The sequence below is a fragment of the Pangasianodon hypophthalmus genome, chromosome 13 (genome assembly GCF_027358585.1).
Source record: "Pangasianodon hypophthalmus isolate fPanHyp1 chromosome 13, fPanHyp1.pri, whole genome shotgun sequence".
In the NCBI taxonomy this organism is placed as follows: domain Eukaryota; kingdom Metazoa; phylum Chordata; class Actinopteri; order Siluriformes; family Pangasiidae; genus Pangasianodon; species Pangasianodon hypophthalmus.
In genome coordinates, this window is record NC_069722.1 from 25076169 (window position 1) to 25098864 (window position 22696).

The window sequence follows — 22696 nt, forward strand, 5'->3', positions numbered from 1 at the left end:
GCTGAAGATGTCAGAAGACTTAAAGTTACAGCTTTGGCAAACAAAATTAGACTTGAGACGAGTCCTAGGAAATGATCAGGACCCTCGTGTGTGAACGTTGGCCGGATAAAAGACTGGAGGGAAACTTAAGGAAGAAGAAGGACATGGAGAATGTCAGGAATGTCAGAAATTCAGGAATGAAGAAGCTGTTGGCTGTTTGTGCTGATGGCGAAATCAACATTTACATTTATGGGATGCAGCGTTTTTGTACCAGACAAGAGCAGAGAGAAAAATTGAAGTGTTTGAAATTCTAGCAGATTCTTTAGCTGCAGTGGACAAATTGTTAGTACAAATGTTCAACCTCTCAGGATCTTTAGCAAGCGTTTATTGTAGTTAAATGCATGGAAACTTGATTTATGGATCATTTTAACGTAATACAATTTCATTAGCATTCACAAGAATGTGCTGTGAGAGTGTTGGTTAAGTAATACTGCTCATATTTTATCTCCGGTTTGTTAGATGGGGATATGATCATTTCTGTAAAATAGCATGTAGAGGGTACATTTTCAGCTTACACACACACACACACACACACACACACACACACACACACACACACACACACACACGGAATGAAGTTTGGCCAGCGCTGTCACTGTTTTTTGGCGTGATGAGCTCTGAGTAACGTTGCTCACCTCTCAGTCAGCACAGCCCACGCAACAGCTCCGAATTTGTCATCACAACACACACATCCACACCGATCCCTCGTATCCGAGCAGAAATCTCATCACGGGTTTACATCAAGTGAATCAAAATCGATGCTTCAAAGCTTTTCGTATCACCAACATGATAGTATGTCTGAAAAAACAATCTGATGACGCATCCTGTACAAGTCTTGTGTTCATCCAATGAAAAGAAATCTTTTTTTTAAACCTACATTGTTGTTAAGGGGTGTGGCCAAAATTACCATTAAACATTCGTCAAGCTCCATCGATCTCTGATTAAAAAACAAAAAGTTCACTTTACCTCTTACTGTTCACCTCGCTGTTATTTAAATGTTACATCACTTTCATGTTATTGTCATTAGTGTAGCTGTGCTTTACTTCTATGCAATTTTGAAAAATTATTATTATTTTTCTTCTTTTTGTCACTGCATTATAAATTGCATTATTATTCGCCTTTTCACAGTTGTAATATTTGACTTATTATTATTATTATTATTATCATCTAGGGGATCTTAAGAGATCATTTTAATACAGAAATAAAAATTGTTCTGAGTTGTGATAATTAAAAACGTGGTTTTTTTTTTATTATTATTTTAACGTCAGATAAAGTCTGGTGATTAAAAATCACAACTTTTTTTTTTTTAACCTCTGAAGCTGTGCAGCTCGTTTCTGCGTCCTTGCTCCGTCCTTGAAAACACACTCGTAATCTTGCTCGATGGAAACGACCCAATCCTGAACAGAACTCGTTTAATCATTTAATCGCCTGTATGAGTGTGTGTGTATGTGTGTGTATGTGTGTGTATGTGTGTGTATGTGTGTGTATGTGTGTGTGGAGTTGGACGAAGCAGAAGAACTGGCATTTCCTCTGCAATCTGTCCCTGAGACAGGACTACAGCCGTCTGACCATCTGACCATGTTACATCACACACACACACACACACACACACACACACACAATGTGATTCAGTATCCATTATACACAAATATGCCCAAGTGTGTTAAGTAAACATGACCCAATGAGCAGAAATGTAAATATAATGCATGAGTAACACTACAGATTGGAAATACGTGTGTGTGTGTGTGTGTGTGTGTGTGTGTGTGTGTGTGTGTGTGTGATCTTTACAGCCCTTGTGTTTAGGACATGATGAAATTTCAGTTTCTGAAAATGTTCTTTCAGAAATGACCAGAAAAAAAAACCCAGAACATTTTTGATTGAAAAGGATTAATAAACCTCCAGTGAAGTGCCACATCGAACACTTTAGAAATAATGTTAATTATTTCTATTATAAAGTTAATGTGATAAAAATGAAACAGCATGTACAGCCACAGTTTCGGAAAAGACAAAAAAATTCACAAATGACCGTGCCAAAGTGCGGAGTATAACTAACAATAAGAATATTATTATGTTTATTAAAGACTTTTATTATCATTTTGTGTGCTAGTTTTCTTCAGATACCAGAAATGTTCAATAAAAAAACAAAACAAAACAAAAAAGAGTGAATGAGAAAAATAATTAGTTTTTCCTTAGAAATAATAATAAGGAATTTTTTTAATTATTATTTTTTTAAATAATAATTATTTAGTGCACCTCCAGTGCACACTTCGTCTGAATCCCAAACAACGTCCTCTTCACTCCATGTGCTCACTACATAGCGTAGTTTAGTTTCTCTTCTGTGTGAATCGCAACCACGAGGAAAGTTTTACCTCCAGCGGTTGTGGCTGATCCTAGAGCAGGTTCTCCTGGAAGAAGTTCCGTGTGTGGACTTCAGTACCGTGTGAACGATACACACTTCTGCTCGACTTCTTCAGAGGAAAACAGTGAAAAAACAGCAGCGATACTCACTTCATTATTAAGGAAGAGTCTGAAAAACCACGCTCTCTCTCTCTCTCTCCAGTCTTTCTCTCTCTCCCCCTCTTTCTCTCTCTCTCTCTCCCTCTTTCTCTCTCTCTGTCTCTCCAGTCTTTCTCTCTTTCTCTTTCTCTCTCTCTCTCTCCCTCTTTCTCTCTCTCTCTCTCCCTCTCTCTCTCTCTCCCTCTCTCTCTCTCTCCCTCTCTCTCTCTCTCCAGTCTTTCTCTCTCTCTCTCTCTCCCTCTCTCTCTCTCCAGTCTTTCTCTCCCTCTCTCTCTCTCTCTCTCTCTCCAGTCTTTCTCTCTCTCTCTCTCTCTAGTCTTTCTCTCTCTCCCTCTCTCTCTCTCCAGTCTTTCTCTCTCTCTCTCTCTCTCCAGTCTTTCTCTCTCTCTCCCTCTCTCTCTCTCTCTCTCTCTCTCTCTCTCTCTCCAGTCTTTCTCTCACTCTCTCTCTCTCTCTCTCTCTCTCTCTCTCCCTCTCTCTCTCTCCAGTCTTTCTCTCTCTCTCTCTCTCTCCAGTCTTTCTCTCTCTCTCTTTCTCTCTCTCTCCAGTCTTTCTCTCACTCTCTCTCTCTCTCTCTCTCTCTCTCTCTCTCTCTCTCTCTCTCTCTCTCTCTCTCTCTCCAGTCTTTCTCTCACTCTCTCTCTCTCTCTCTCTCTTTTCAGCCTGTCTTTTTTTTCTCTCTCTTGAAGTTAATAAGACAAAAGCTCCTCTGCCCTGAAGATTTACATCTGACTGTTAAAGTGCTGACACTGGAGACTCCTTCCATAAATGTCACAGAAACATCTCCTTATAGTGAAGAAAATTTCACAGATTTTTAAAACGTATTTTTATTGTTAGTGGAGCGTCTGCTGTCCCTGTGCATGCTCTGTTGCTATAGAAACGATAATGTACAAGATGTGATTTGCAGCTGCGCTACTGTCAGAGCTGCTGTTATAGAAAATTAATCAACACCTTCTGACCAATCAGGATCCAGAAACGTCCTTGTTTTATAGGAAACGAGATGCTGAAATGTAAACATTAGCTGTTTGAAGGACACGAGTATAATTTCTAGTCGCACGTATGTTATTTTGATCCTTTTAAACTCATGAGCTATTATAAGCTGGTGTGTGACGCACAGCCGGTGTGAGACGCAGCCTTTCCGGCACTGTTCTTGTGAAAAGCTGAACATTTTTACTCCTCAGAAGTCATGTGGAGTGTTAATCTGACTCGATCCTGACCGCATCACTGCTGACGTGTCACAGCCTCTCTGCCCTGTGCTCCAAAACACTCACATTTGTTCCTCGCATGATTTTATCTCCAGCGTTTTCCACACAGAGCAAACACACACTCCAGTGCTGTAAAGACCTGAATCCTCTTCTTCTTCTTCTTCTTCTTCTTCTTCTTCTTCTTTTAGATAAGAGTGCACTAGTGGGGTTACGCTTTGAAATTTTCAGGATGATAAACTACTCCAAAAATACCACAGTTTCATGGTATCATGGTATCAATCGACTATTTTTAAACTAAGGGCAAAAAGGAAAAAGATCAAATCCCTAATTGTTCTTCTTTCTTTCTTTCTGTTCAACTGTTGTGAATAAACTGAGCGAGAGAGTGGATGAAGCGAATGCGTGTGGCAGAACGTTGATTTGGTTTAGTTGTGGTCAGTAATGCTGTGATTATCTGTGTGTTTGATGAGCATTGTTTAGGATAAAGGTAGGAACGTCCTCCGAGCAGCAGCAGAGTAACAGAACGTAGTGGATTATTATTAGCTTGTGCTGTATAAACATTTAATCATCTCTACACAATATTTTACTGTCACCATGTCCTGTGACATTTACTCTAATTATATTACGAGTCAACACTCATGCCAAAATACGCAGAGTTTCTTTTTCGCCCAAATAAAACCACAGATGAGCCAATTGACGTATCAGTCTGGAATGACTGACAGTTTCGTAGATGTTCTGAACTCGCCAGTATATACAGGCACTGTGTGGAAGCCCCGCCCTCTTCCTCCATCTTGCGAGTTCTTGCGAGCCTTTCGCTTTCTGTCGCAGTAAACAGAGAATGTTCTGCAATAAAATTGATCAGTGTGTGTTTGATTTTGTTCTCATTAGTCAAAGATACGTATGTAGTTATTGTCACATAATTAGATTTATTAGCGATGCCACTGAAAAATTGTGACTGAAGATGGAGGGAAAAAATGGCACTTCAGGTTTTCATGCAAAAGAGACTTGAAAGGATTAAAAAAGGTTAAGAAGAAGTGGTCAAATCTACAAATCTAACACTTTAGAAATAATTTTAATGGACTTGATCTTTAGAAAGGGAACTTATTAAATGGAAATGGTGGAAATGATGATTCCTGGATTTATTTATTTATTTTTGGATTTATGGATTCCTGGGTGATTAATTCATTTATCATGATTTTTTTTAAAAATGGTAAATCACCAGCAAGGGAAAAAAATCAACATTGCACAGTCCTGGTGCTGTAGCGTTGTTTCAGATGAATCCAGATCGATGGAGTTGCCAAATTTTTGTGGAGTTACAAAAGTGATGAGAACCAGTATAGTAAGGAAGTTGAAGTATATATGAATAGACAGAAATGTGTTTTAATGGACCAGATGCAGGTTAAGGGGAAAAGAACCAGCTCTGGTAAGGCAGAAGCCGGGTCAGTAGGGAGTGAGCGCTGACCGAGGGAGGACGCTCGAGCAGAAGAGCTCGACGTGATTAATGAGCTCTTCCGCTGTCTCTTGGGTGATGTTTAGCCTGGACACATTAAGCAAATTTGATTTGCTGCTTCTTCTGTACCTAATTAGATTTCTGTGTCTAGACGAGCTGTTAGCATGTGAGCACCGGCTTCTTACAAGCGAGACCGCGCTCTAATTAAATTACTGACTGTTTAGATTTCAAGAATGAAGTGTATAAAAAAACTACACTAACCAGATTTCATCTTCTTTAAAAGTTCATTTTAAGGTCGTAAAGTGATTCAGTGTATAAAAGCTTGTGCCTTTAGTTAGAGCCTTTCAAGGTTGTAGTGGACTTCTGAAACTTGCTTAAGGTAGAAACAGTGAAGTGCAAAAGTTTGTGTCCCCCATGTTTTATTGATGAGAAATTCATCTCTATAGTACTCTCCTGGAGAAAAATAGTTTTTTTTTTTTTCTCAGGAAAATCTCTTGAGTTTTTGACCTGATCTCAATAAAGCTGTGTGTGTGTGTGTGTGTGTGTGTGTGTGTGTGTGTGTGTGTGTGATGGCTACATGCTGAATATTACACCTAAGCTGTTCGGCGGATGTGAAAAGTTTTGGAGATGGTTATAAAGGTAAAGAGAAGGCATCTTGGTTCTTAGACAATATTTATATCACATTCAGAAACTTTTGATAGATAGCATTGTTTTTTAATATCTTACCATATACTTTTTGATCATTTATGTTAAAGAAACATCTGTGAAACAAAACACACTAAATGTGTTGTTGTTATAAATTACTATTTCTTTGTTGTCTTACTGTAAATATGGCCGGAAGGGGATGTAAACATTTGCACTCAGCTGTAATCGGGCTTGATTTATTAATGTTGTAGTAAAGTTGTGTGTAAATGTTTTCGTGGCCAAACCGAACTAAAGATTCTTGCCTGATTTACAAAAGTTTCTGCTTTTCTTTTTGAATGCAAATCAGCTGTAATTTACCAAGAACTTTCATGTCACATTTAGCCACGCCCACAAAACTCCAGTTGAGAATGACAAAATGGCGACTAAACGGTAAAGAAATGCGTTTCCTAAGTGCAGAATGCGCTAAATCCAGTAATGCAGTTCAACCATTGTAGTGTGTCAGCTACAATAGACACACACTAACACTTCCTGCTCTTATAGGGTGCCATTACTTTTGCCCTTATTGAACGGCTAGGGTTAATAGTCGTAATTTATGGATTTGTTTTGGAGTCACTTTCCTTCAAATCGTTAACGACAGAAAATGGTTCATTAAATAGTGTGTAAGTGAAATAAGTGCTTTAAACTCGACACTAATCCGTTTATAAAATCACAGTAACTCATCAGCAGATACACGATTCGAAGCGTAAATCCTACGTAAATTGAAACCAACCCAGCAGATACGAATATATTTCCGTAAATGTACACGAGGAATGTTTCATATTTCTTACTTAAGCTGTGTGTTTGTACCATGAACGTAGATCTAAACTCGAGCGTAGAAACGAGATGAAAATGTGTTCGAGACTTTTTACCAGCGAGCAACAAAAGAGGTGGAATCGCTCTGCATTAGTTATTGTAGTGGAGCAGATCGGAATGTCGTACGCTTCACCTTTACAGAGAACAGGAGGTGAAACGAATTCGTTTGCGGCTATGAATGTCACCGAGTGGCATTTACGCCGTGACAAAGCAAACATTAAAAAGGGCAGCTGAGACTTCCGGTGGTGCGAGACGTCCCACTGAGTGGTGGATCAGGTGCGCTGGTATGGCACCCGCCACGCTCTGTGTGTGTGTGTGTGTGTGTGTGTGTGTGTGTGTGTGTGTGTGTGTGTGTGTGTGTGTGTGACACAGAGAGAGAGAGGGAGGGAGAGAGAGAGATTTTGGCTATGAGCAGCTCAGAGGAGAGAAGGCACCCTTTAGACCCCATTACTGAAGCTGAAAGTTTAATGAGGCCGTGAAAAGGCTGAACAGGGTTCTGAGTTAATGTGCTCTGCTGTTCTGTTGGCGCTAACAGCCACCGTGGAATCACACACACACACACACACACACACACATACACACACACACACACACACACACACACAGCTCATCTGTCTTTCAGTTGTATGGTTATTAGAGGGATAATGCTTGGCCTGTGAGAGTCCTGTGAGACACTGGTTTCTGATTGGCCGAGCCTCGGAGCCCGTGTGTGCGTGCAGTGTGTGCGTGCAGTGTGTGCGTGCAGTGTGTGCGTGCAGTGTGTGCGTGCAGTGTGTGCGTGCAGTGTGTAGTATGTGTGCGTGCAGTGTGTAGTATGTGTGCATGCAGTGTGTAGTATGTGTGCATGCAGTGTGTGCGTGCAGTGTGTGCGTGCAGTGTGTGCGTGCAGTGTGTAGTATGTGTGCGTGCAGTGTGTAGTATGTGTGCGTGCAGTGTGTAGTGTGTGTGCGTGTAGTATGTGTGCGTGCAGTGTGTGCGTGCAGTGTGTAGTATGTGTGCGTGCAGTGTGTGCGTGTAGTATGTGTGCGTGCAGTGTGTGCGTGTAGTATGTGTGTGTGCAGTGTGTGCGTGCAGTGTGTGTGTGCAGTGTGTGTGTGCAGTGTGTAGTATGTGTGCAGTGTGTGTGCTTGGAGATAAAGCACCTGGAGGAAGCTGTGAGGACTTTGTACCAGCACGTTGCTAATCCGTCCTATTGAATTTTCCTCTGCTTAATTTATAACTCTCTAACTCGTTCACGGCGAGCGTGTTCATGATCAACGCTAAACCATCACACCTTCGTGCATTCCTCGCCAGCCATCCCGTTTACGTCCTCGCCGTCCACGTCCTCGCCGTCCACGTCCTCGCCGTCCACGTCCTCGCCGTCCTCCTCCCCGCTGTACTCCTCCTCGCCGTCCACGTCCTCGTCGTCCTCCTCCCCGCTGTTCTCCTCCTCGCCGTCCACGTCCTCGTCGTCCACGTCCTCGCCGTCCTCCTCCTCGCCGTTCACGTCCTCGCCGTTCACGTCCTCGTCGTCCACGTCCTCGCCGTCCTCCTCCTCGCCGTTCACGTCCTCGCCGTTCACGTCCTCGCCGTCCACGTCCTCGCCGTCCTCCTCCCCGCTGTTCTCCTCCTCGCCGTCCACGTCCTCGCCGTCCACGTCCTCGCCGTCCACGTCCTCCTCGCCGTTCTCCTCTTCACTGTACACGGCCTCGCCGTCCACGTCCTCGCCGTTCTCCTCCTCGCCGTTCTCCTCTTCACTGTACACGTCCTCGCCGTTCACGTCCTCGCCATTCACATCCTCGCCGTTCTCCTCTTCACTGTTCACGTCCTTGCCATTCTCCTTCTCGACGTTCTCCTCCCCGCCATTCTTCTCCTGGCTGTTCACGTCCTCACTGTTCTCCTCCTCGCCGTTCTCCTCCTCGCCGTTCTCCTCCTCGCCGTTCGCCTCCTCGCTGTTTTGCTCCTGTCTGTTCATTCTGCTTCACATCCTTAAAAATGCTGTACATCTGCTAAAGCTATCGCTCCCTCTGTCATTCTTCATTTATTGCTTTTTTTTCTTTTGTTCTGCTTCTTGTTCTCTCATTCATTCATTCTTCATTCATTCGGTCTTCATCTCTCTCTCCCTCTCTCTCTCTCTCTCTCTCTCTCTCTCTCTCGGGTGAAGATGCTGTAATCAGCAGGTGGTGGTGAGACAGCTGAGAGCTGAGTGTTTATCAGCATGTTCTCAGACAGGAAAGAGGAAGAATCAGCAGCTGTGAGGCTCAGTGAGGAAGCGGATCTGCTTCAGATCGTCGTAATGGCGTCTGAAAGCTCGACCTCAGAACATCACACATTACCTTTTCATTACTGTACCATGAATAATTTGTGTTGCGACGTCAGCTCGGCTAAATATAAAGATCGGTTTTAGTGTCACAGTAAATCTGCGGTGGAGTTCACGCACACGCACACGCACACACACACACACACACACACACACACACACACACACACACACACTCAGTGGTGTTCAGATGAATTCTGTGGTTTTTATAGAGCAAAACAATTCACCCTCAAGTGACCAAAGGCTTATAACATCTATCTTCTCGTGAGAAATGTCTGATTTTTTTAAACTTTGTCAGTATAAAACAATAGTTTTATTTTGTAATTATTTTGTAAACTGTAATAAACAGAATTAAACTGTAATAAAAAGAATTAAACTGAAATGAAAATAATTTGAAACAGTAATTAATAATGATAATAAACTGCATTAACCTGTAATTAACTCGAGCCGTGATCAACTATAATGAACAATAAATTGCATTAAACTGTAAATATAATTAACTTTAAATAATGCTAATGAACAATAAAGTTTATTAAACTGTAATTAATAGTAAAATATTCTAGAAGTAAGAAATGCAGCTTGTAAAATCCTCCTTTGTTGTAATTACAGATTTGACTCTCACACTGGGGGGAGCATGGTCTGTTTCTTTAAAAGGTTTTCTTGTTCAAGCTCTGGTTCCAGTTCTGCATTTTGTGCGTTCGTGTTTGTGTGTTTGTGTGTGTGTGTGTGTGTGTGTGTGTGTGTGTGTGTGTTTGCCGGACATGTTTAAAGGATGCTCTTGCCTTGTATCACTGCTGTTGAAGTGCTTACACCTTGTCCATGGCTGTGATACGGCTGCAGGCGTGAGCGGTCTGGGCACCAGCGTGTCGTCCGAGTGTGCCGAATGTTAAATTAGCGCTCGTTTGTTTTAGACACATCCTCATGAACACACTCTTTACTTAGCTGAGCACCTTATCTCGCTCTCTCAGCTCAGCTTTTTCAGCTGTAACTCCCAGACGCTTTCTCCGAGTCTCAATGAAACATCTGTCATGACTACAGCTTTTTCACCGAGCGTCTGCGTAACATAAAGAGAACGAAAGCTGAATGGTTTGATTCAGGAGTTTCTCAGCTTGTATCATGACAGTTAGATGAGATGGAGCAGTCTCTCACTGCAGAAATCCTCCATCTGATCATCACTGATTGAAATGTAATCTACACGTTTCTGTCTTTTTCAGTGGTGTTGCTGAATTCGAAAGAATCCCAGGCAGAACTGGGCTGGACGTCTTATCCTGCAAATGGAGTAAGTCCTTCTTAATCGTTTGTCTCTGTGAAGCTACAGATGTAATATTAGCTCAGTTTATATGTTAAATGATGGACCCCAGACTCACAAATCTTCCCGTTTCCTGCTTTTTAAAATAATCCTTTCATACTGTCCATTCAGTAACTTTATTAGAAATATTAGCATTTAACGAGAAAACAGGAAAATTGAATTGTAAAGTCCACTTGGTACTGAATCAACAATAATTAACTCTAATGAACAGTAAACTGTGACTATAATGAATTGATTTACTATAATAAACCACATTCAACTGTAATGAACTGTAAAACACTGTATTAAACTTTATTAAACTGTAATTAACTGTAGTTAACCATATTTAACAGTAATTTAGAACTAAAACTCCATTCGACTGTAATAAACTGTAAATAACTAGCTGTATTTAACTCTATTAAACTGTCATAAACTGTAATTAACAATAGTTAACCATATTTAACAGTAATTTATAAGTACAACGACATTAAAATGTAATAAACTGTAATTATAATGATTTATAAGAGCTGCTAGGACACGCTGCTGTAAGTAAGAGACGTTGATAAATCCTACACATCTTATATTTCTCTACTTATGCACGACCACGCTCATTTACATACCGAAATAATCATTATTTATATTTATATTGATATAATAATCTTTATGTATATAGCACTTAGCATTTTCCCTCAAAATCTCAATGATTTACATTAAAGAATAAAAGATAAGGAATAAAACAAATGATGTGTATAATGATAGAAAAACAATAAATGTTTAAAAAATGTACAAGTATAAAATTAATTTAAGCAGAACGAAGAGTCACTGTGAAGGTAGAGATATTAGTACACTAATTAAAATAATAATCGTTAAGGAACAGTTCACAATTAATAAAATGATCTGAGTGTTAAAAAGTCGATAGATGAGTTGAGCTGATTTAGTTTGATGTGTCAGTAGCAAAACTTTATAATCGATACACACCAACACATCACCATTTACAGTAAACAGCTGTGGTGTAAAGGGGTTTTATGGCTGTGATTTAGAAAAAACGTGAAAATCCGTGTCATTATTGTCGTCTTTTTGGCAGCTGCATTTGGAAATGTAATGTATTACAGTGCGGTGTGAGCGATATGAACGCATGCGCGATGTCGTTATCTGACTTGTAGTTGATTGGGAAATACCAGGCTCGTCTTTAATGCACCTGAGAGTAGAAAGAACTTGAAGAAACACCAGACCAGTGCGTTCAAGTTCACTAGTTTTCGTAGCGTACTGAATGAAAACGCACAGAGAAACGTACCGAAATGTTTTGGAGCAAACAGCCTCAGGTCAGGATTTAAAAAAAAAAAAAAGCCAGAGGGTGGAAGAGACCCCTTCAGAGTCGTGCGTCACCTGATTAAACACACCTGAAGTGAGTGACACTGCAGTGGAGCTGTGCTACAACCCACTAGAGCGTTCGCTTGAGGTCAGTTTTCAGGATGCAGATTAGAACGGTTTATTTTGCTACAAATCTATAATTCACCGTTAAACATTTTCATCATCGGCTTAAACGCAGGCAGCGTGTGGAGCAGAAGCTCACAGCGATGGCTGGATTAACACGTCTCCGTCCTCACGGCCCGCAGCAATGTCGTATTTTCACACTGAAGTGTCTGATTGTCTTTTTTCTGAGAAATGGGAGGAAGGAAGTGCGGCTCGCTGCAGGCTCACAGCCAGAAATTACTGCAACTTTCACCTGCAGAGAAAAACAAAACACGATTTCAAATAGCAATTACAGCCTCATTACAATATTTTTAATAAAAATATCACTATTTATTCTCCACAAATGCAGATGCGATTCCACTGAACTGTAGTTTAATCATTAAAAAGTGTATTTCTGTAGAAACAGTGTGAAAAAGGCAGCTGGTAGGGCGCAGTGTGTTGTGAGAGGTTGTGAGTTTGTGGTTTAAAGGTTGCAGGTTTGAATCCCAGCGCTGCCCGAGAGCTCAGAAAAAACTCCTAAAACTCAGGTTAAAAAAAATCACAAAAAGAAGATGAAACTCAAATTTGAAAAAGGCACAAAATCAGGTTGAAACCATCGTCAGAAGTCAGAAGAATTCACAAAAAAACACAAGAGCAGGTTAAAAATGCAGTTTCTTGAACAGAAACTAACTTAAAAAAAACCTTAAATAAATACCTAAATAAGTAAATAATGATAAACTGATAAAGAATGACTTTAGTCAAAAGAGTTCAAGAAAATTATTACCAGATGATTTAAAAAAATATATTTAAAACTGCATGGAATAAAAACAGAAGTAGGAAAAGAAGTAAGAATAACAAAATGAACAAAAAATAGAAAAACATCACAAAATCCTGATTAATATAAGAAAAGAAAACAATGTCCAGGTTTAAGAACGTTACAAAAAGCAGCGTCACACTCACAAATTCATATAAACAACATGAAATAAAAAAAAAAAAAACACCAAAACAACCCAAACAACACTGAAATTCTGAAACAATCAAACAAAAAACAAACAAACAAAAATCACTAAACTACATTTAAAAAATAATGTTTGCTCAAACTAAAATATTTGTCTCAACTTGTTGCAGGTAACTTTTTTTCTTTTAAAAAAATAGTTTTTATATGTTGTAATGTTTTCAGTTGAGAAGAGCTAACAAAAATATTTTGCTTTTGTTTTTACTTTGATGAAAGGGTTAATTTTTTTCAGTGTATAAAAAAAAAAAAAAAAAAAAAAAAAAAACCCTGAAATGAGCAGTGGCCTGAACAGGATTTGTCTGCGTGTTTGTCCGCATGTTTGTCCGCGTGTTTGTCCGCGTGTTTGTCCGCGTGTTTCACTGCGTGTTTGACCGCGTGTTTGTCCGCGTGTTTGTCCGCGTGTTTGTCCGCGTGTTTGTCCGCGTGTTTCACTGCGTGTTTGTCTGCGTGTTTGTCCGCGTGTTTGTCCGCGTGTTTGTCCGCGTGTTTGTCCGCGTGTTTGTCCGCGTGTTTCACTGCGTGTTTGACCGCGTGTTTGTCCGCGTGTTTGTCCGCGTGTTTGACCGCGTGTTTGTGTGCACGCAGTGGGAGGAGATCAGCGGCGTGGACGAGAAGTACAAGCCGATCCGCACGTACCAGGTGTGTAACGTGATGGAGCCGAACCAGAACAACTGGCTGAGGACGGGGTGGATCGGGCGGCGTGGAGGTCAGCGCATCTTTGTGGAGCTGCAGTTCACGCTGCGTGACTGTAACAGCATTCCGGGCGTAGCGGGAAGCTGCAAGGAGACGTTCAACCTGCTGTACGCAGAGTCGGACCGGGCGCTGGGGGGCCACGACGATGACGAGGCGCGCTACAGTAAAGTGGACACCATCGCCGCTGATGAGAGCTTCACGCAGGGCGACCTGGGCGAGAGGAAGATGAAGCTGAACACGGAGGTGCGTGAGATCGGACCGCTGACGCGCCGCGGTTTTCACCTGGCCTTCCAGGACGTGGGCGCATGCGTGGCCATCGTCTCCGTGCGCGTGTATTACAAACGCTGCCGCGCCGCCGTGCAGAACCTCGCCATCTTCCCCGACACGGTGGCTGAGGCTGCGTTCGCCACGCTGGTGGAGGTCCGGGGCGTCTGCGTCAACAACTCCGAGCCAGAAGCCACCGACTCGCCTCCCAGGATGCACTGCAGCGCTGAGGGGGAGTGGCTTGTGCCCATCGGGAGGTGCAGCTGCAGCGCCGGCTACGAGGAGGGACACAGCAGCTGTGAAGGTAGGAACTGTTTATGAACTTCTGAGATCTCAGTCACAGGTACTGTGCTGCTTGGGATGTTGGTCAACTTTCAATGAGAAGTTTCTACCGATAAAACAAAAACATTTGGTGTTAAAGCAGGTTTCCAGCTCCACTGTTCCATATTTGTCGTGTTTGCTTAGCGTGCCACATCGAGAGAAGAGAAAAGCCACAACTGTTTCATGTTCCATGAGGTGACGGAAGTGGACGCTTTGAGTTGTGGCTGGATTTTAAGTCTTCAAACAAACAAACAAACAAACCACATTCAGCCATAAATACACCAGAGGTTTATAGGATTAGTTAAATCCACTAACATCAGGGCTGTATGTGTGTTTCACATTGATGGAAGGAGTCTCCAGTGTCAGCGCTTTGTAACAGTCGGAGGTAAAGCTGTAAGTTTTCTGAAATCTTAAGGACAGAGGAGTTTACGCTTCTTTGCAGTTTCTGAGTAACATGAAAAGCGGCATTTTTTGTCTTATTAATTTAAAGAGAGGCTGGTGAGGGAACGACTGTTTATAGCTGCTATAACGTAAGTGACAAAAGGAACTAACTTGATAAAAAGTATGACGTGTTCTTGATTTAAAAAAAATTAATTGCTGGCAAACTGCTGTGTTTTTTTAAGACATTTTTTCTATAAAACTCAGTTAACTTGAATTTTTGCTTTTCATGACAGTCTTTATAATTTGGCTTATTTGGTTTATTTATTTGGGGAAAAAACCCATAAATGAATACAAGTGTTGGTTACTAATGGCGTATTAATGCAAAAATGTGACGCATTAAAATCCGTGCAGTGGGTAAAGTAAAAGAAAAAAAAAAACCTGAAGATGTTAAGAGATTGGAAAGAAATAGGATATTTTGTTTTAAATGAAACAGGTGGAACATTTAAAAATGTTGTGATGCTATAGAAGTAACTTTTACATAATCTGTTTTCCTCCAAAAGCGCTGACCTGATTTTGTATGAAAAGGAAAAGAGCAGAGCAGCAGACGTGCAATCAGTGCTCGTTTGTCCTGGATTTCTGAAATAGGTCGTGTGTATTTTAGTAAATAGTCGACACATTTGGAGATTATGTAGTTGTATAATACGTCCCTGAAACCAGACATTTCCTAAATGACGCCTCATCAATGACTCATCACGTTATTCAGTCGCTTTCTGTGCCATCCTTACATCATCTCCAATCATCTCCAAAAAAAGGGGTTATGACCTAATTTGATGTTAAAAGGAAGCGGCAGGCGGAGAGCCGAGGAGGAAATAACGGAGAGGGAAGGAGCCGAGTCGAGCCCATTAGAACGTCATTTTTACAGCCGTCATTTTTTACCTTCAGCAGGGTCCAGTAATGACCTCGGATCTGCTGTTACATCATCAACACGTTTCACAAACATTCATAAAAGTCCTGCAATTAGAGGATTCGGCCTGTAACTGATACACGTAAACTGGATTGTGTAAGCAGATCACGTGTGTAATTATATCCTTTAATCTCATTACAGTACATTTTTACTCAATAACCTTTTTAAAATTTTACAGTCATGAATATTGTGTTTCTTGCTACTTTACTGAATGCTAATAAAGTTTCCTTGCATTTGCCATTTTGAGCATGAACTCTGTGACTTTCAGGGAAAATTATATTGGGGCAAATATAAAGATGCTTCTCATGTCCCTGAAAAATGGAGAATGTTAATAACTTCTGGTCTCCAGCTGTAAATACTGGAACTTGCTTCAGCATCAGTTCTGAATGTTTGCTAGTTAACAAGCAAAAACGTTCATCGAGGTGCTGTTTGGCTTATTCAGTTTATTTTTAAAAATATAATAATGATACAATTATTTGTTAATGTTACTTCTTAGAGATGACAGTCCCAAAATTTCGGGGAATTGAGGCGGGGAATACACCCTGGACAGGACGCCCGTCCGCATCAAGGCACCACACATACACACACACACACACACACACACACACACACACACACTAGGGGCGTAAAGAAATAACAGTAGATGTATCTGTATCTGTATTCGGATGTAAACCCAAAAGTGGGCGTGGCCTAATCTGGAATCTTTAAAAAAATTTAATACCACATTGCCCGTGAAAACAGTGGAAAACGCTGGAGAGGGGTGTATTAGGGATGGATTCAGTTACAATACACACACATTCACACACTCATTCACACCTAGAGTTGCTACTTCATCTACCAGGATGCTTAAGTGAGGTAGGAGGAACATGGAGAACCCGGAGTGAACTTGGAGAGAACGTGTGAAGGACCAGGAACATGTGATACATGAAGAAATTGTGTTGAAATGTTTGTTGTAAGGATTGTTCTGTCTGTGATGGAGTTGATTTGCCTGAACAGATATGACGACAGACTGCAGGATAGAATTACCCAGCTGGGTTACGTCATGATGGTGCTCATTTAGCGTAGGAGTGTGTGTATCTGTGTGTGTATTCAAATACAGCAGTCATGGCCATAGAGATGGGGTGTGTGTGTGTGTGTGTGTGTGTGTGTGTGTGTTTTCATGCATAACTGGTCATAGTCATCCTCACAGATGTGAATTTTCAGTTACTATAGTGAAGCATGGACTGAGGATGGTGTGTGCAAGTGTGAGCTTCTTGAAAAATCCCACAATGCTTTGCAAAAATCAGTGTCGGATTCTGCCACATGCTTTGTGCCCACATCTCCCACACTGCATTGCACATTATGAGCTGCGAAGGATGTCAGCATTCACACACACACTGTGCTCATGCCTCGGTGATGCATCAGTGTAGGACGAGTGTCATTCCCGGATCAATGGCTGGACGCGTGAGAGAGAGAGAGAGAGAGAGAGAGAGAGAGAGAGAGAGATGGTCGTTAGAGTAAATGACGAGCCGTTTCATGCTCGGTGGAGATCATTATAACATCAGTGCTTCTCTTTATACACAACCTGAAACTAAAACTTGGAAAGATTGTGTGAATCATCTGTCTTGTGATGAATCACTTCTTCTTTGTCCGTAAAATGGCCTCTGATCATTGTGACACGTCAAGATGCTCAGCAGGAAAGGGATCTGCCATACGACAGATCTCACTGCAGATCTTATCGGGGTTCTTCAGCTTGTCTCACCATTGGAACACTTAAAAGTGACTCCATGGCCCTTGTTCCAGGACGTGGTGTTCAAGGTGGTGGTCTTTGGTGTCCATAATCATGACGAAAAAGAGCATCTGGACTACCTTCTATGTATTGAGGCCATTGGTGTCTGATCTTATCAGCAAAGGACTGGCATGTCTGCAGGTTTCATTCCAATCACTTAAGTGTCTCATCTGATTCCACCTTGACCTTTAATCGACTGTAAGGTGTGGCTCCTGATTGGTTGGAACAAAAATCTGCAGCCCCAACAGCTCTTTGTGGATAAGATCGCTCACTTCTGATCTATGCCTTGACCCACCAATATTCCAAAGATTTTACTTCCCATCTTGACATGTCAAAAATAGTTATGAAAGGACTTATCATTTACTCTACCTTAACCTCCAATGTGGCTGCTGTTGGTGTTGCAGGACAAGAGCAGTTCTTCGTGATGGACTGCAGGGATCTAGCATCTAAATCTGTTTGCTTTGGAACTCTGACTTTTCACAAGCCAGTCAGATACCAGAAATGCATCATGTTTTCTTGAAATTCTCAATTAATTCTTGATCAGTTGAGTGTGTTTGTTTGGTTGGTTCACAGGTGATGCAAAAAATCAAGGTGTAGATCTTGGGTGTCTGATCTTATCCACAGAGGCTGCAGGTTTTGGTTACAACCAATCAAGAGTCAGACCTGATAGTCAATTGAACGCTAAGGTAATCTGATTGGTTGGAACAAAAACTGAACCTTTGGAGTCCTGGCTCTTTTTTTTTTTTTTTTGTCATGATAATGGACACCAAAGACCACCACCTTGAACACCACACCTCGGAACAAGGGTCATGGACACACTTTTAAGGGTTCTGCTGTTGAGACAACCTCAAGTTGCCGTAAATGATCTGGAGCAGAATACACACAACCATCTGAGTGCAAATAGAATGTCCCACTATTGTATACCACTTATTTTTGATAAATATAATAGACATATTATCCATACTTGAACTTGATGATGAAAATGAAAACAGAATCTCAAGAGCAAAGTCGTTCCCATCAATAATTCTTTTCAAATGGCTCTTTAAAGATGTGTTTCAGCGCCCTCGGTTCTCTGAAACGCTGTCGATTTCCACACGTCTGTAGCGTTTCTTTTCAGAGTGTGTGATTGTACACAAATGTCTCAGCAGTGTTTTGATTTGTTGATGAACACAGAAGACAGAAAATGACTGCACCTCTGTAGGAGCTCTGCTCACAGTGGGCAGTTCATGTGCGGAGAAATGACCTGGAGGCAGTTGCTGTCACTTAACCTCAGATAGCTCAGTGTGTGGTTCGTTCTGTCTGCTCACTATATAACACTCATCTCATCATGCTCCTTCTCATTTTAAAGGTCTGCATCAGCTGTAAGAGAGTGTGTGTGTGTGTGTGTGTGTGTGTGTGTCAGAGTATGAGTCGACAATGTTGAGTAGTGTTTCTTACTACACAAGAACTAAAGTGTGAGATGGAGGAGTAAATGACAGGCAGAGCGAGTGACTCAAAGGCCAGACTAAGCAACAGTTTTTTAATGATGAATAAAATGAGAGAATGAAAGAAGGAGGTGATAATTAGGATGGATTTTGTTTTAGATTTCTCATCTGGTAAATGCTAAAGTAATTCCACCTGAAGCAGAATTCAATCACAGAGCTGAGTCGTTGAGGATAATGTGTTTTGTTAAAGGGCTTTAATGGTGGCTTTCTCTTCGTTTGAGCCCGAGTTGGTGAGAATAAAAGAGGCATTTTCACTCCCTGACCTGCTCACTAACCAACCTGCCCAAGTGATCCATTCATCCAACTCACCGACACACCCACTCACCTTCCCACCAACCATCTGACCAATCCACTGACTGGACAACCCACCGACACACCCACCTACTTTGAAACCTTCTCAATGACCCACCACCCAAAATCAACTGATCGACTCACAGACTGATCCACCGACCGACCCAGCAACTCACCTGCTTACCCATTGAAACAACCACTGACCAGTGACCTACCCACCGACCCAACAACTCATCCGTCGTCATCCTCCCACCCATTGACTGAAACACTCACTGATCCACCCACTGGCTGACTAAAAGTCTGATCAATCCAACTACTTACCAAACTAGCCACCAACCCAGTGACTCACTGACACACCTAGCAACTCACACTATCCACAGATACCCCCGTCCATCAACCTACCGACTCACAGACTGACCCCCAATCCAACAACTCGCCTGCTTACCACAGATGAATCCCTGACCAACCACTCCACTGAAAGCCTGACCAACCCAACAACCTACCAACTCAACCACTGACCTTCAGACCCACTGGCCATCTTACCAGAAGATCAACCAACCCAACAACTTATTAACCCACCCACAAACACACGAGTAAAAAAAAAAAACCCAGACCTTCAAACACCAACCGAACCACCCACCCAGCGACTCAACGACTCACTGTCACTCACCAACCTACCAACTGACCAGAATGATTATTAACTAACTGACCAATCCAGCAATCAACCTTCAATCACCACCTGGGTAAAAAATGCTACATTTTTAAGAACTAAAAGATAATGAGAAAGAGGCGTTGTCTCTGATTTGTGGAGATTTTAATGATATTGTATCATCATACAAAGGAAAAACAATGAATTGGAAATCGGAGGCGTCTCTGCGTGTGTGTGTGTTTGTGTGTGTGAGAGAGAGAGATGTGGTGTGTCAGGGTGTGTGTGTGTGTGAGAGAGAGAGAGAGAGAGAGAAATATGGTGTAAGTGTCAGGGTGAAGGTGGAGAAGTGTGTGTTGCTGTCAGTCTGCATGAGCAGCCGTCTCGCTGGATTATTTCTCTATTGAACGTTAATGACATGAATATGCAGAAGTTCTCCTGCTCTATCGATCTGCTGTAATGCTTCACTAAACTGGAGAATTACACTGCAGAGCTGCCTTCTCTTTCTCACTCTTAGCTCTCTCTCTGTGTGTGTGTGTGTGTGTGTGTGTGTGTGTGTGTGTGTGTGTGTGTGTATAGCTTGCAGTCATGTGGCCTGGCTCAGTCTGAGTGTGATTTATCAGTTCAGTGTGGCTATTTGCTTGACTAAGTGTGTTTTAACTAAGCGGCTCGATACTATTGAACAGATCATGAGTAGCTGCTTATAGTCAGGATACACTGTGTGTGTGTGTGTGTGTGTGTGTGTGTGTGTGTGTGAGAGAGAGAGAGACTGACTCTGCATGTTTGCGACTCCCTGTGTGTGTCTGTGGAGTGGCTCAGGAATATCACTGCTGTAAAATTTGGATTTATTACCATAGTCTCAGCACTGTTGTCATGGAAACGTGATTTAAACAAAATTTTCGATTTTTCCGTTTCCAAACAAGAAATATTACGATGTCAAATGTTTTAAATCTCAGGATGGTGGGATAAATTGAGAGCACATACAGTATACTGTTGTGTGTGTGTGTTTGTTTGTTTATTTATTTGTCAATTTTATTTTGCTTTTTAATATGATTTTATTATTTTATTTATATGTTTATATTTTTATATCTACTTATTTATTTATTTAGAAAGCTAACTGTTATGTGTATTTAATTTTTTTTTTATATTTATCTAAATATGATAAACACCACTGCAGGTTATTTATTTATTTATTTATTTATGTAATATTAAGCTTAATTGTATCTTATTTTTATTTAATTTTATGTTCAATTCTATTTATTTCTTGAAGTTTTAGTGTGTTTTTTAAATGATGCATCATTGTTGTTCACTTATTTATGCTCGTTTTAATTTTGTTTATTTATGTAGATTTGATATGATTTATTTAACTTTTTTGCGTATTTAAAGTTGTTTGTTTTCCAGAAAGTATAGAATGGGATTAAAATTCACAGAAATCAGTGAAACAGCACCGGAGGCGAATTTCTTTTCTTTTTTCTCTGTTTATGAGAATAAGCTGATTGAATGTGTGAGCAGTCGGACGCACTGAAATCATTCCATTGTTTATTAAAAAAAAAAAAAAAAAGTAAAAACCCTGTAAGCTGTGTTTAAATTACTGATTTATGTTGAGTATTTAGACCAGCAGAGTTCATTAGGGAATATTTTGTGTGTGTGTGTGTGTGTGTGTGTGTGTGTAAGTAATGTAAAGGTCTGAAGGTAAAGTGTTTCTTCTTTTCTTTCTTTCTCGCGAGAGCTCCTGTATTCATCTGTGTGTGTGTGTGTGTGTGTGTGTGTGTGTGTGTGTGTGTGTGTGTGTGTATATATATATATATGTGTATGTGTGTGTGTGTGTGTGTGTATGCATGTGTGTGTTTGTGTGTGTGTGTGTGTGTGTGTGTGTGTGTATGTTTGTATGTCTGTATGTCTGTGTATATGTGTATATATATATATATATGTGTGTATATGAGTGTGTGTGTGTATGCGCATGTATGTGTATATGTGTGTGTTTGTCTGTGTGTGTGTTTGTCTGTGTGTGTGTTTGTCTGTGTGTGTGTGAGTGTGTGTGAGTGTGAGTGTGTGTGTGTTTGTCTCTGTGTGTGTGTGTGCGTGTGTTAAACCATGTGTCTGAGGCAAAGCTGATGCAATGTGATGGACCAGCAGGAACCGTCTCCAGGGAGACCATCTGGTTAAGCACACGTCCTGGTGTGTGTGTGTGTGTGTGTGTGTGTGTGCGCGCTTCTACACGGTGAAATATGAGTTAGAGACTTTGTTAGTGTTGGAATGTTTTATTTATTTATTAATGTCAGTGTCACACACTCAGTGTTAATTATGAAGCCCTGAGGGACGAACTGAGGAAACTAAAATGCACGTGACGGAAGATTTTAAGCCGCATTACGCCACAGCGCTGCTGAATTCTGGATTCTGATTGGTCCGAAGGTGTTGATTATTTTCCTACATCAGCACCACACACAGTGTTTACTGGTATAATGGAGGTGTAAAGGCAGACACAGGAATCACACTGAAACACATTAACACTGTGACCAGCACTTTATTCATCCAGGTGTGTGTGTGTGTGTGTGTGTGTGTGTTTGTATGTTTAATTAAATGTGCTGTTACTCAGTGTTGTGTAATTAGAGCATGCAGCTGCTGTGTGTGCCTTAGTGGCTATTTAGTGGAGCTTTATTAACCAAGAACCTGCTACACGCACATGCACACACACACACACACACACACACACACACGCTACATATATATATATACACATACACATGCATACACACATTTTTCTTTGTCTTTATTTCTGTCTTTTCTTTCTGTGTGTGTGTGTGTGTGCATTGTATATGTGTGTGTGTGTGTGTGTGTGTGTGTGTGTGTGTGTGTGTGTCTGAGACAGAGTTTGAGAGTGTGATTGATTTTGGATGCTGAAGATTTCTGCAGTATCAGCAGCACCTGTCAGCTGCAAGTGTGTTGTGTGTGTGTGTGTGTTGGTGTGTATTAAAGTGACTCATATGCTAAGTGTGTGTGTGTGTGTGTGTGAAATGAGAGTTTGAAAATGGCTACCCTGTAGTAGGACAGGAGTGCATAACTCCAGCAAATTCACACGTGTGCAGAGAAACTGTCACGTGTGAGAGCACTTCAGTTCAGCGAGC

At 41.2% G+C, this 22696-nt stretch overlaps 1 protein-coding gene across 1 annotated transcript in view; it reads left to right on the top strand.

Annotated features, from left to right (window-relative positions):
• LOC113523790 (ephrin type-A receptor 7) overlaps positions 1-22696 on the top strand; it is a 101767-nt gene that overhangs the window by 16008 nt on the left and 63063 nt on the right. Inside the window, exons 2-3 of the mRNA XM_053239337.1 lie at positions 10219-10283; positions 13345-14020. Of these exons, the coding sequence (XP_053095312.1) occupies positions 10219-10283; positions 13345-14020 (741 nt within the window). The remainder of the gene's footprint in view (positions 1-10218; positions 10284-13344; positions 14021-22696) is intronic.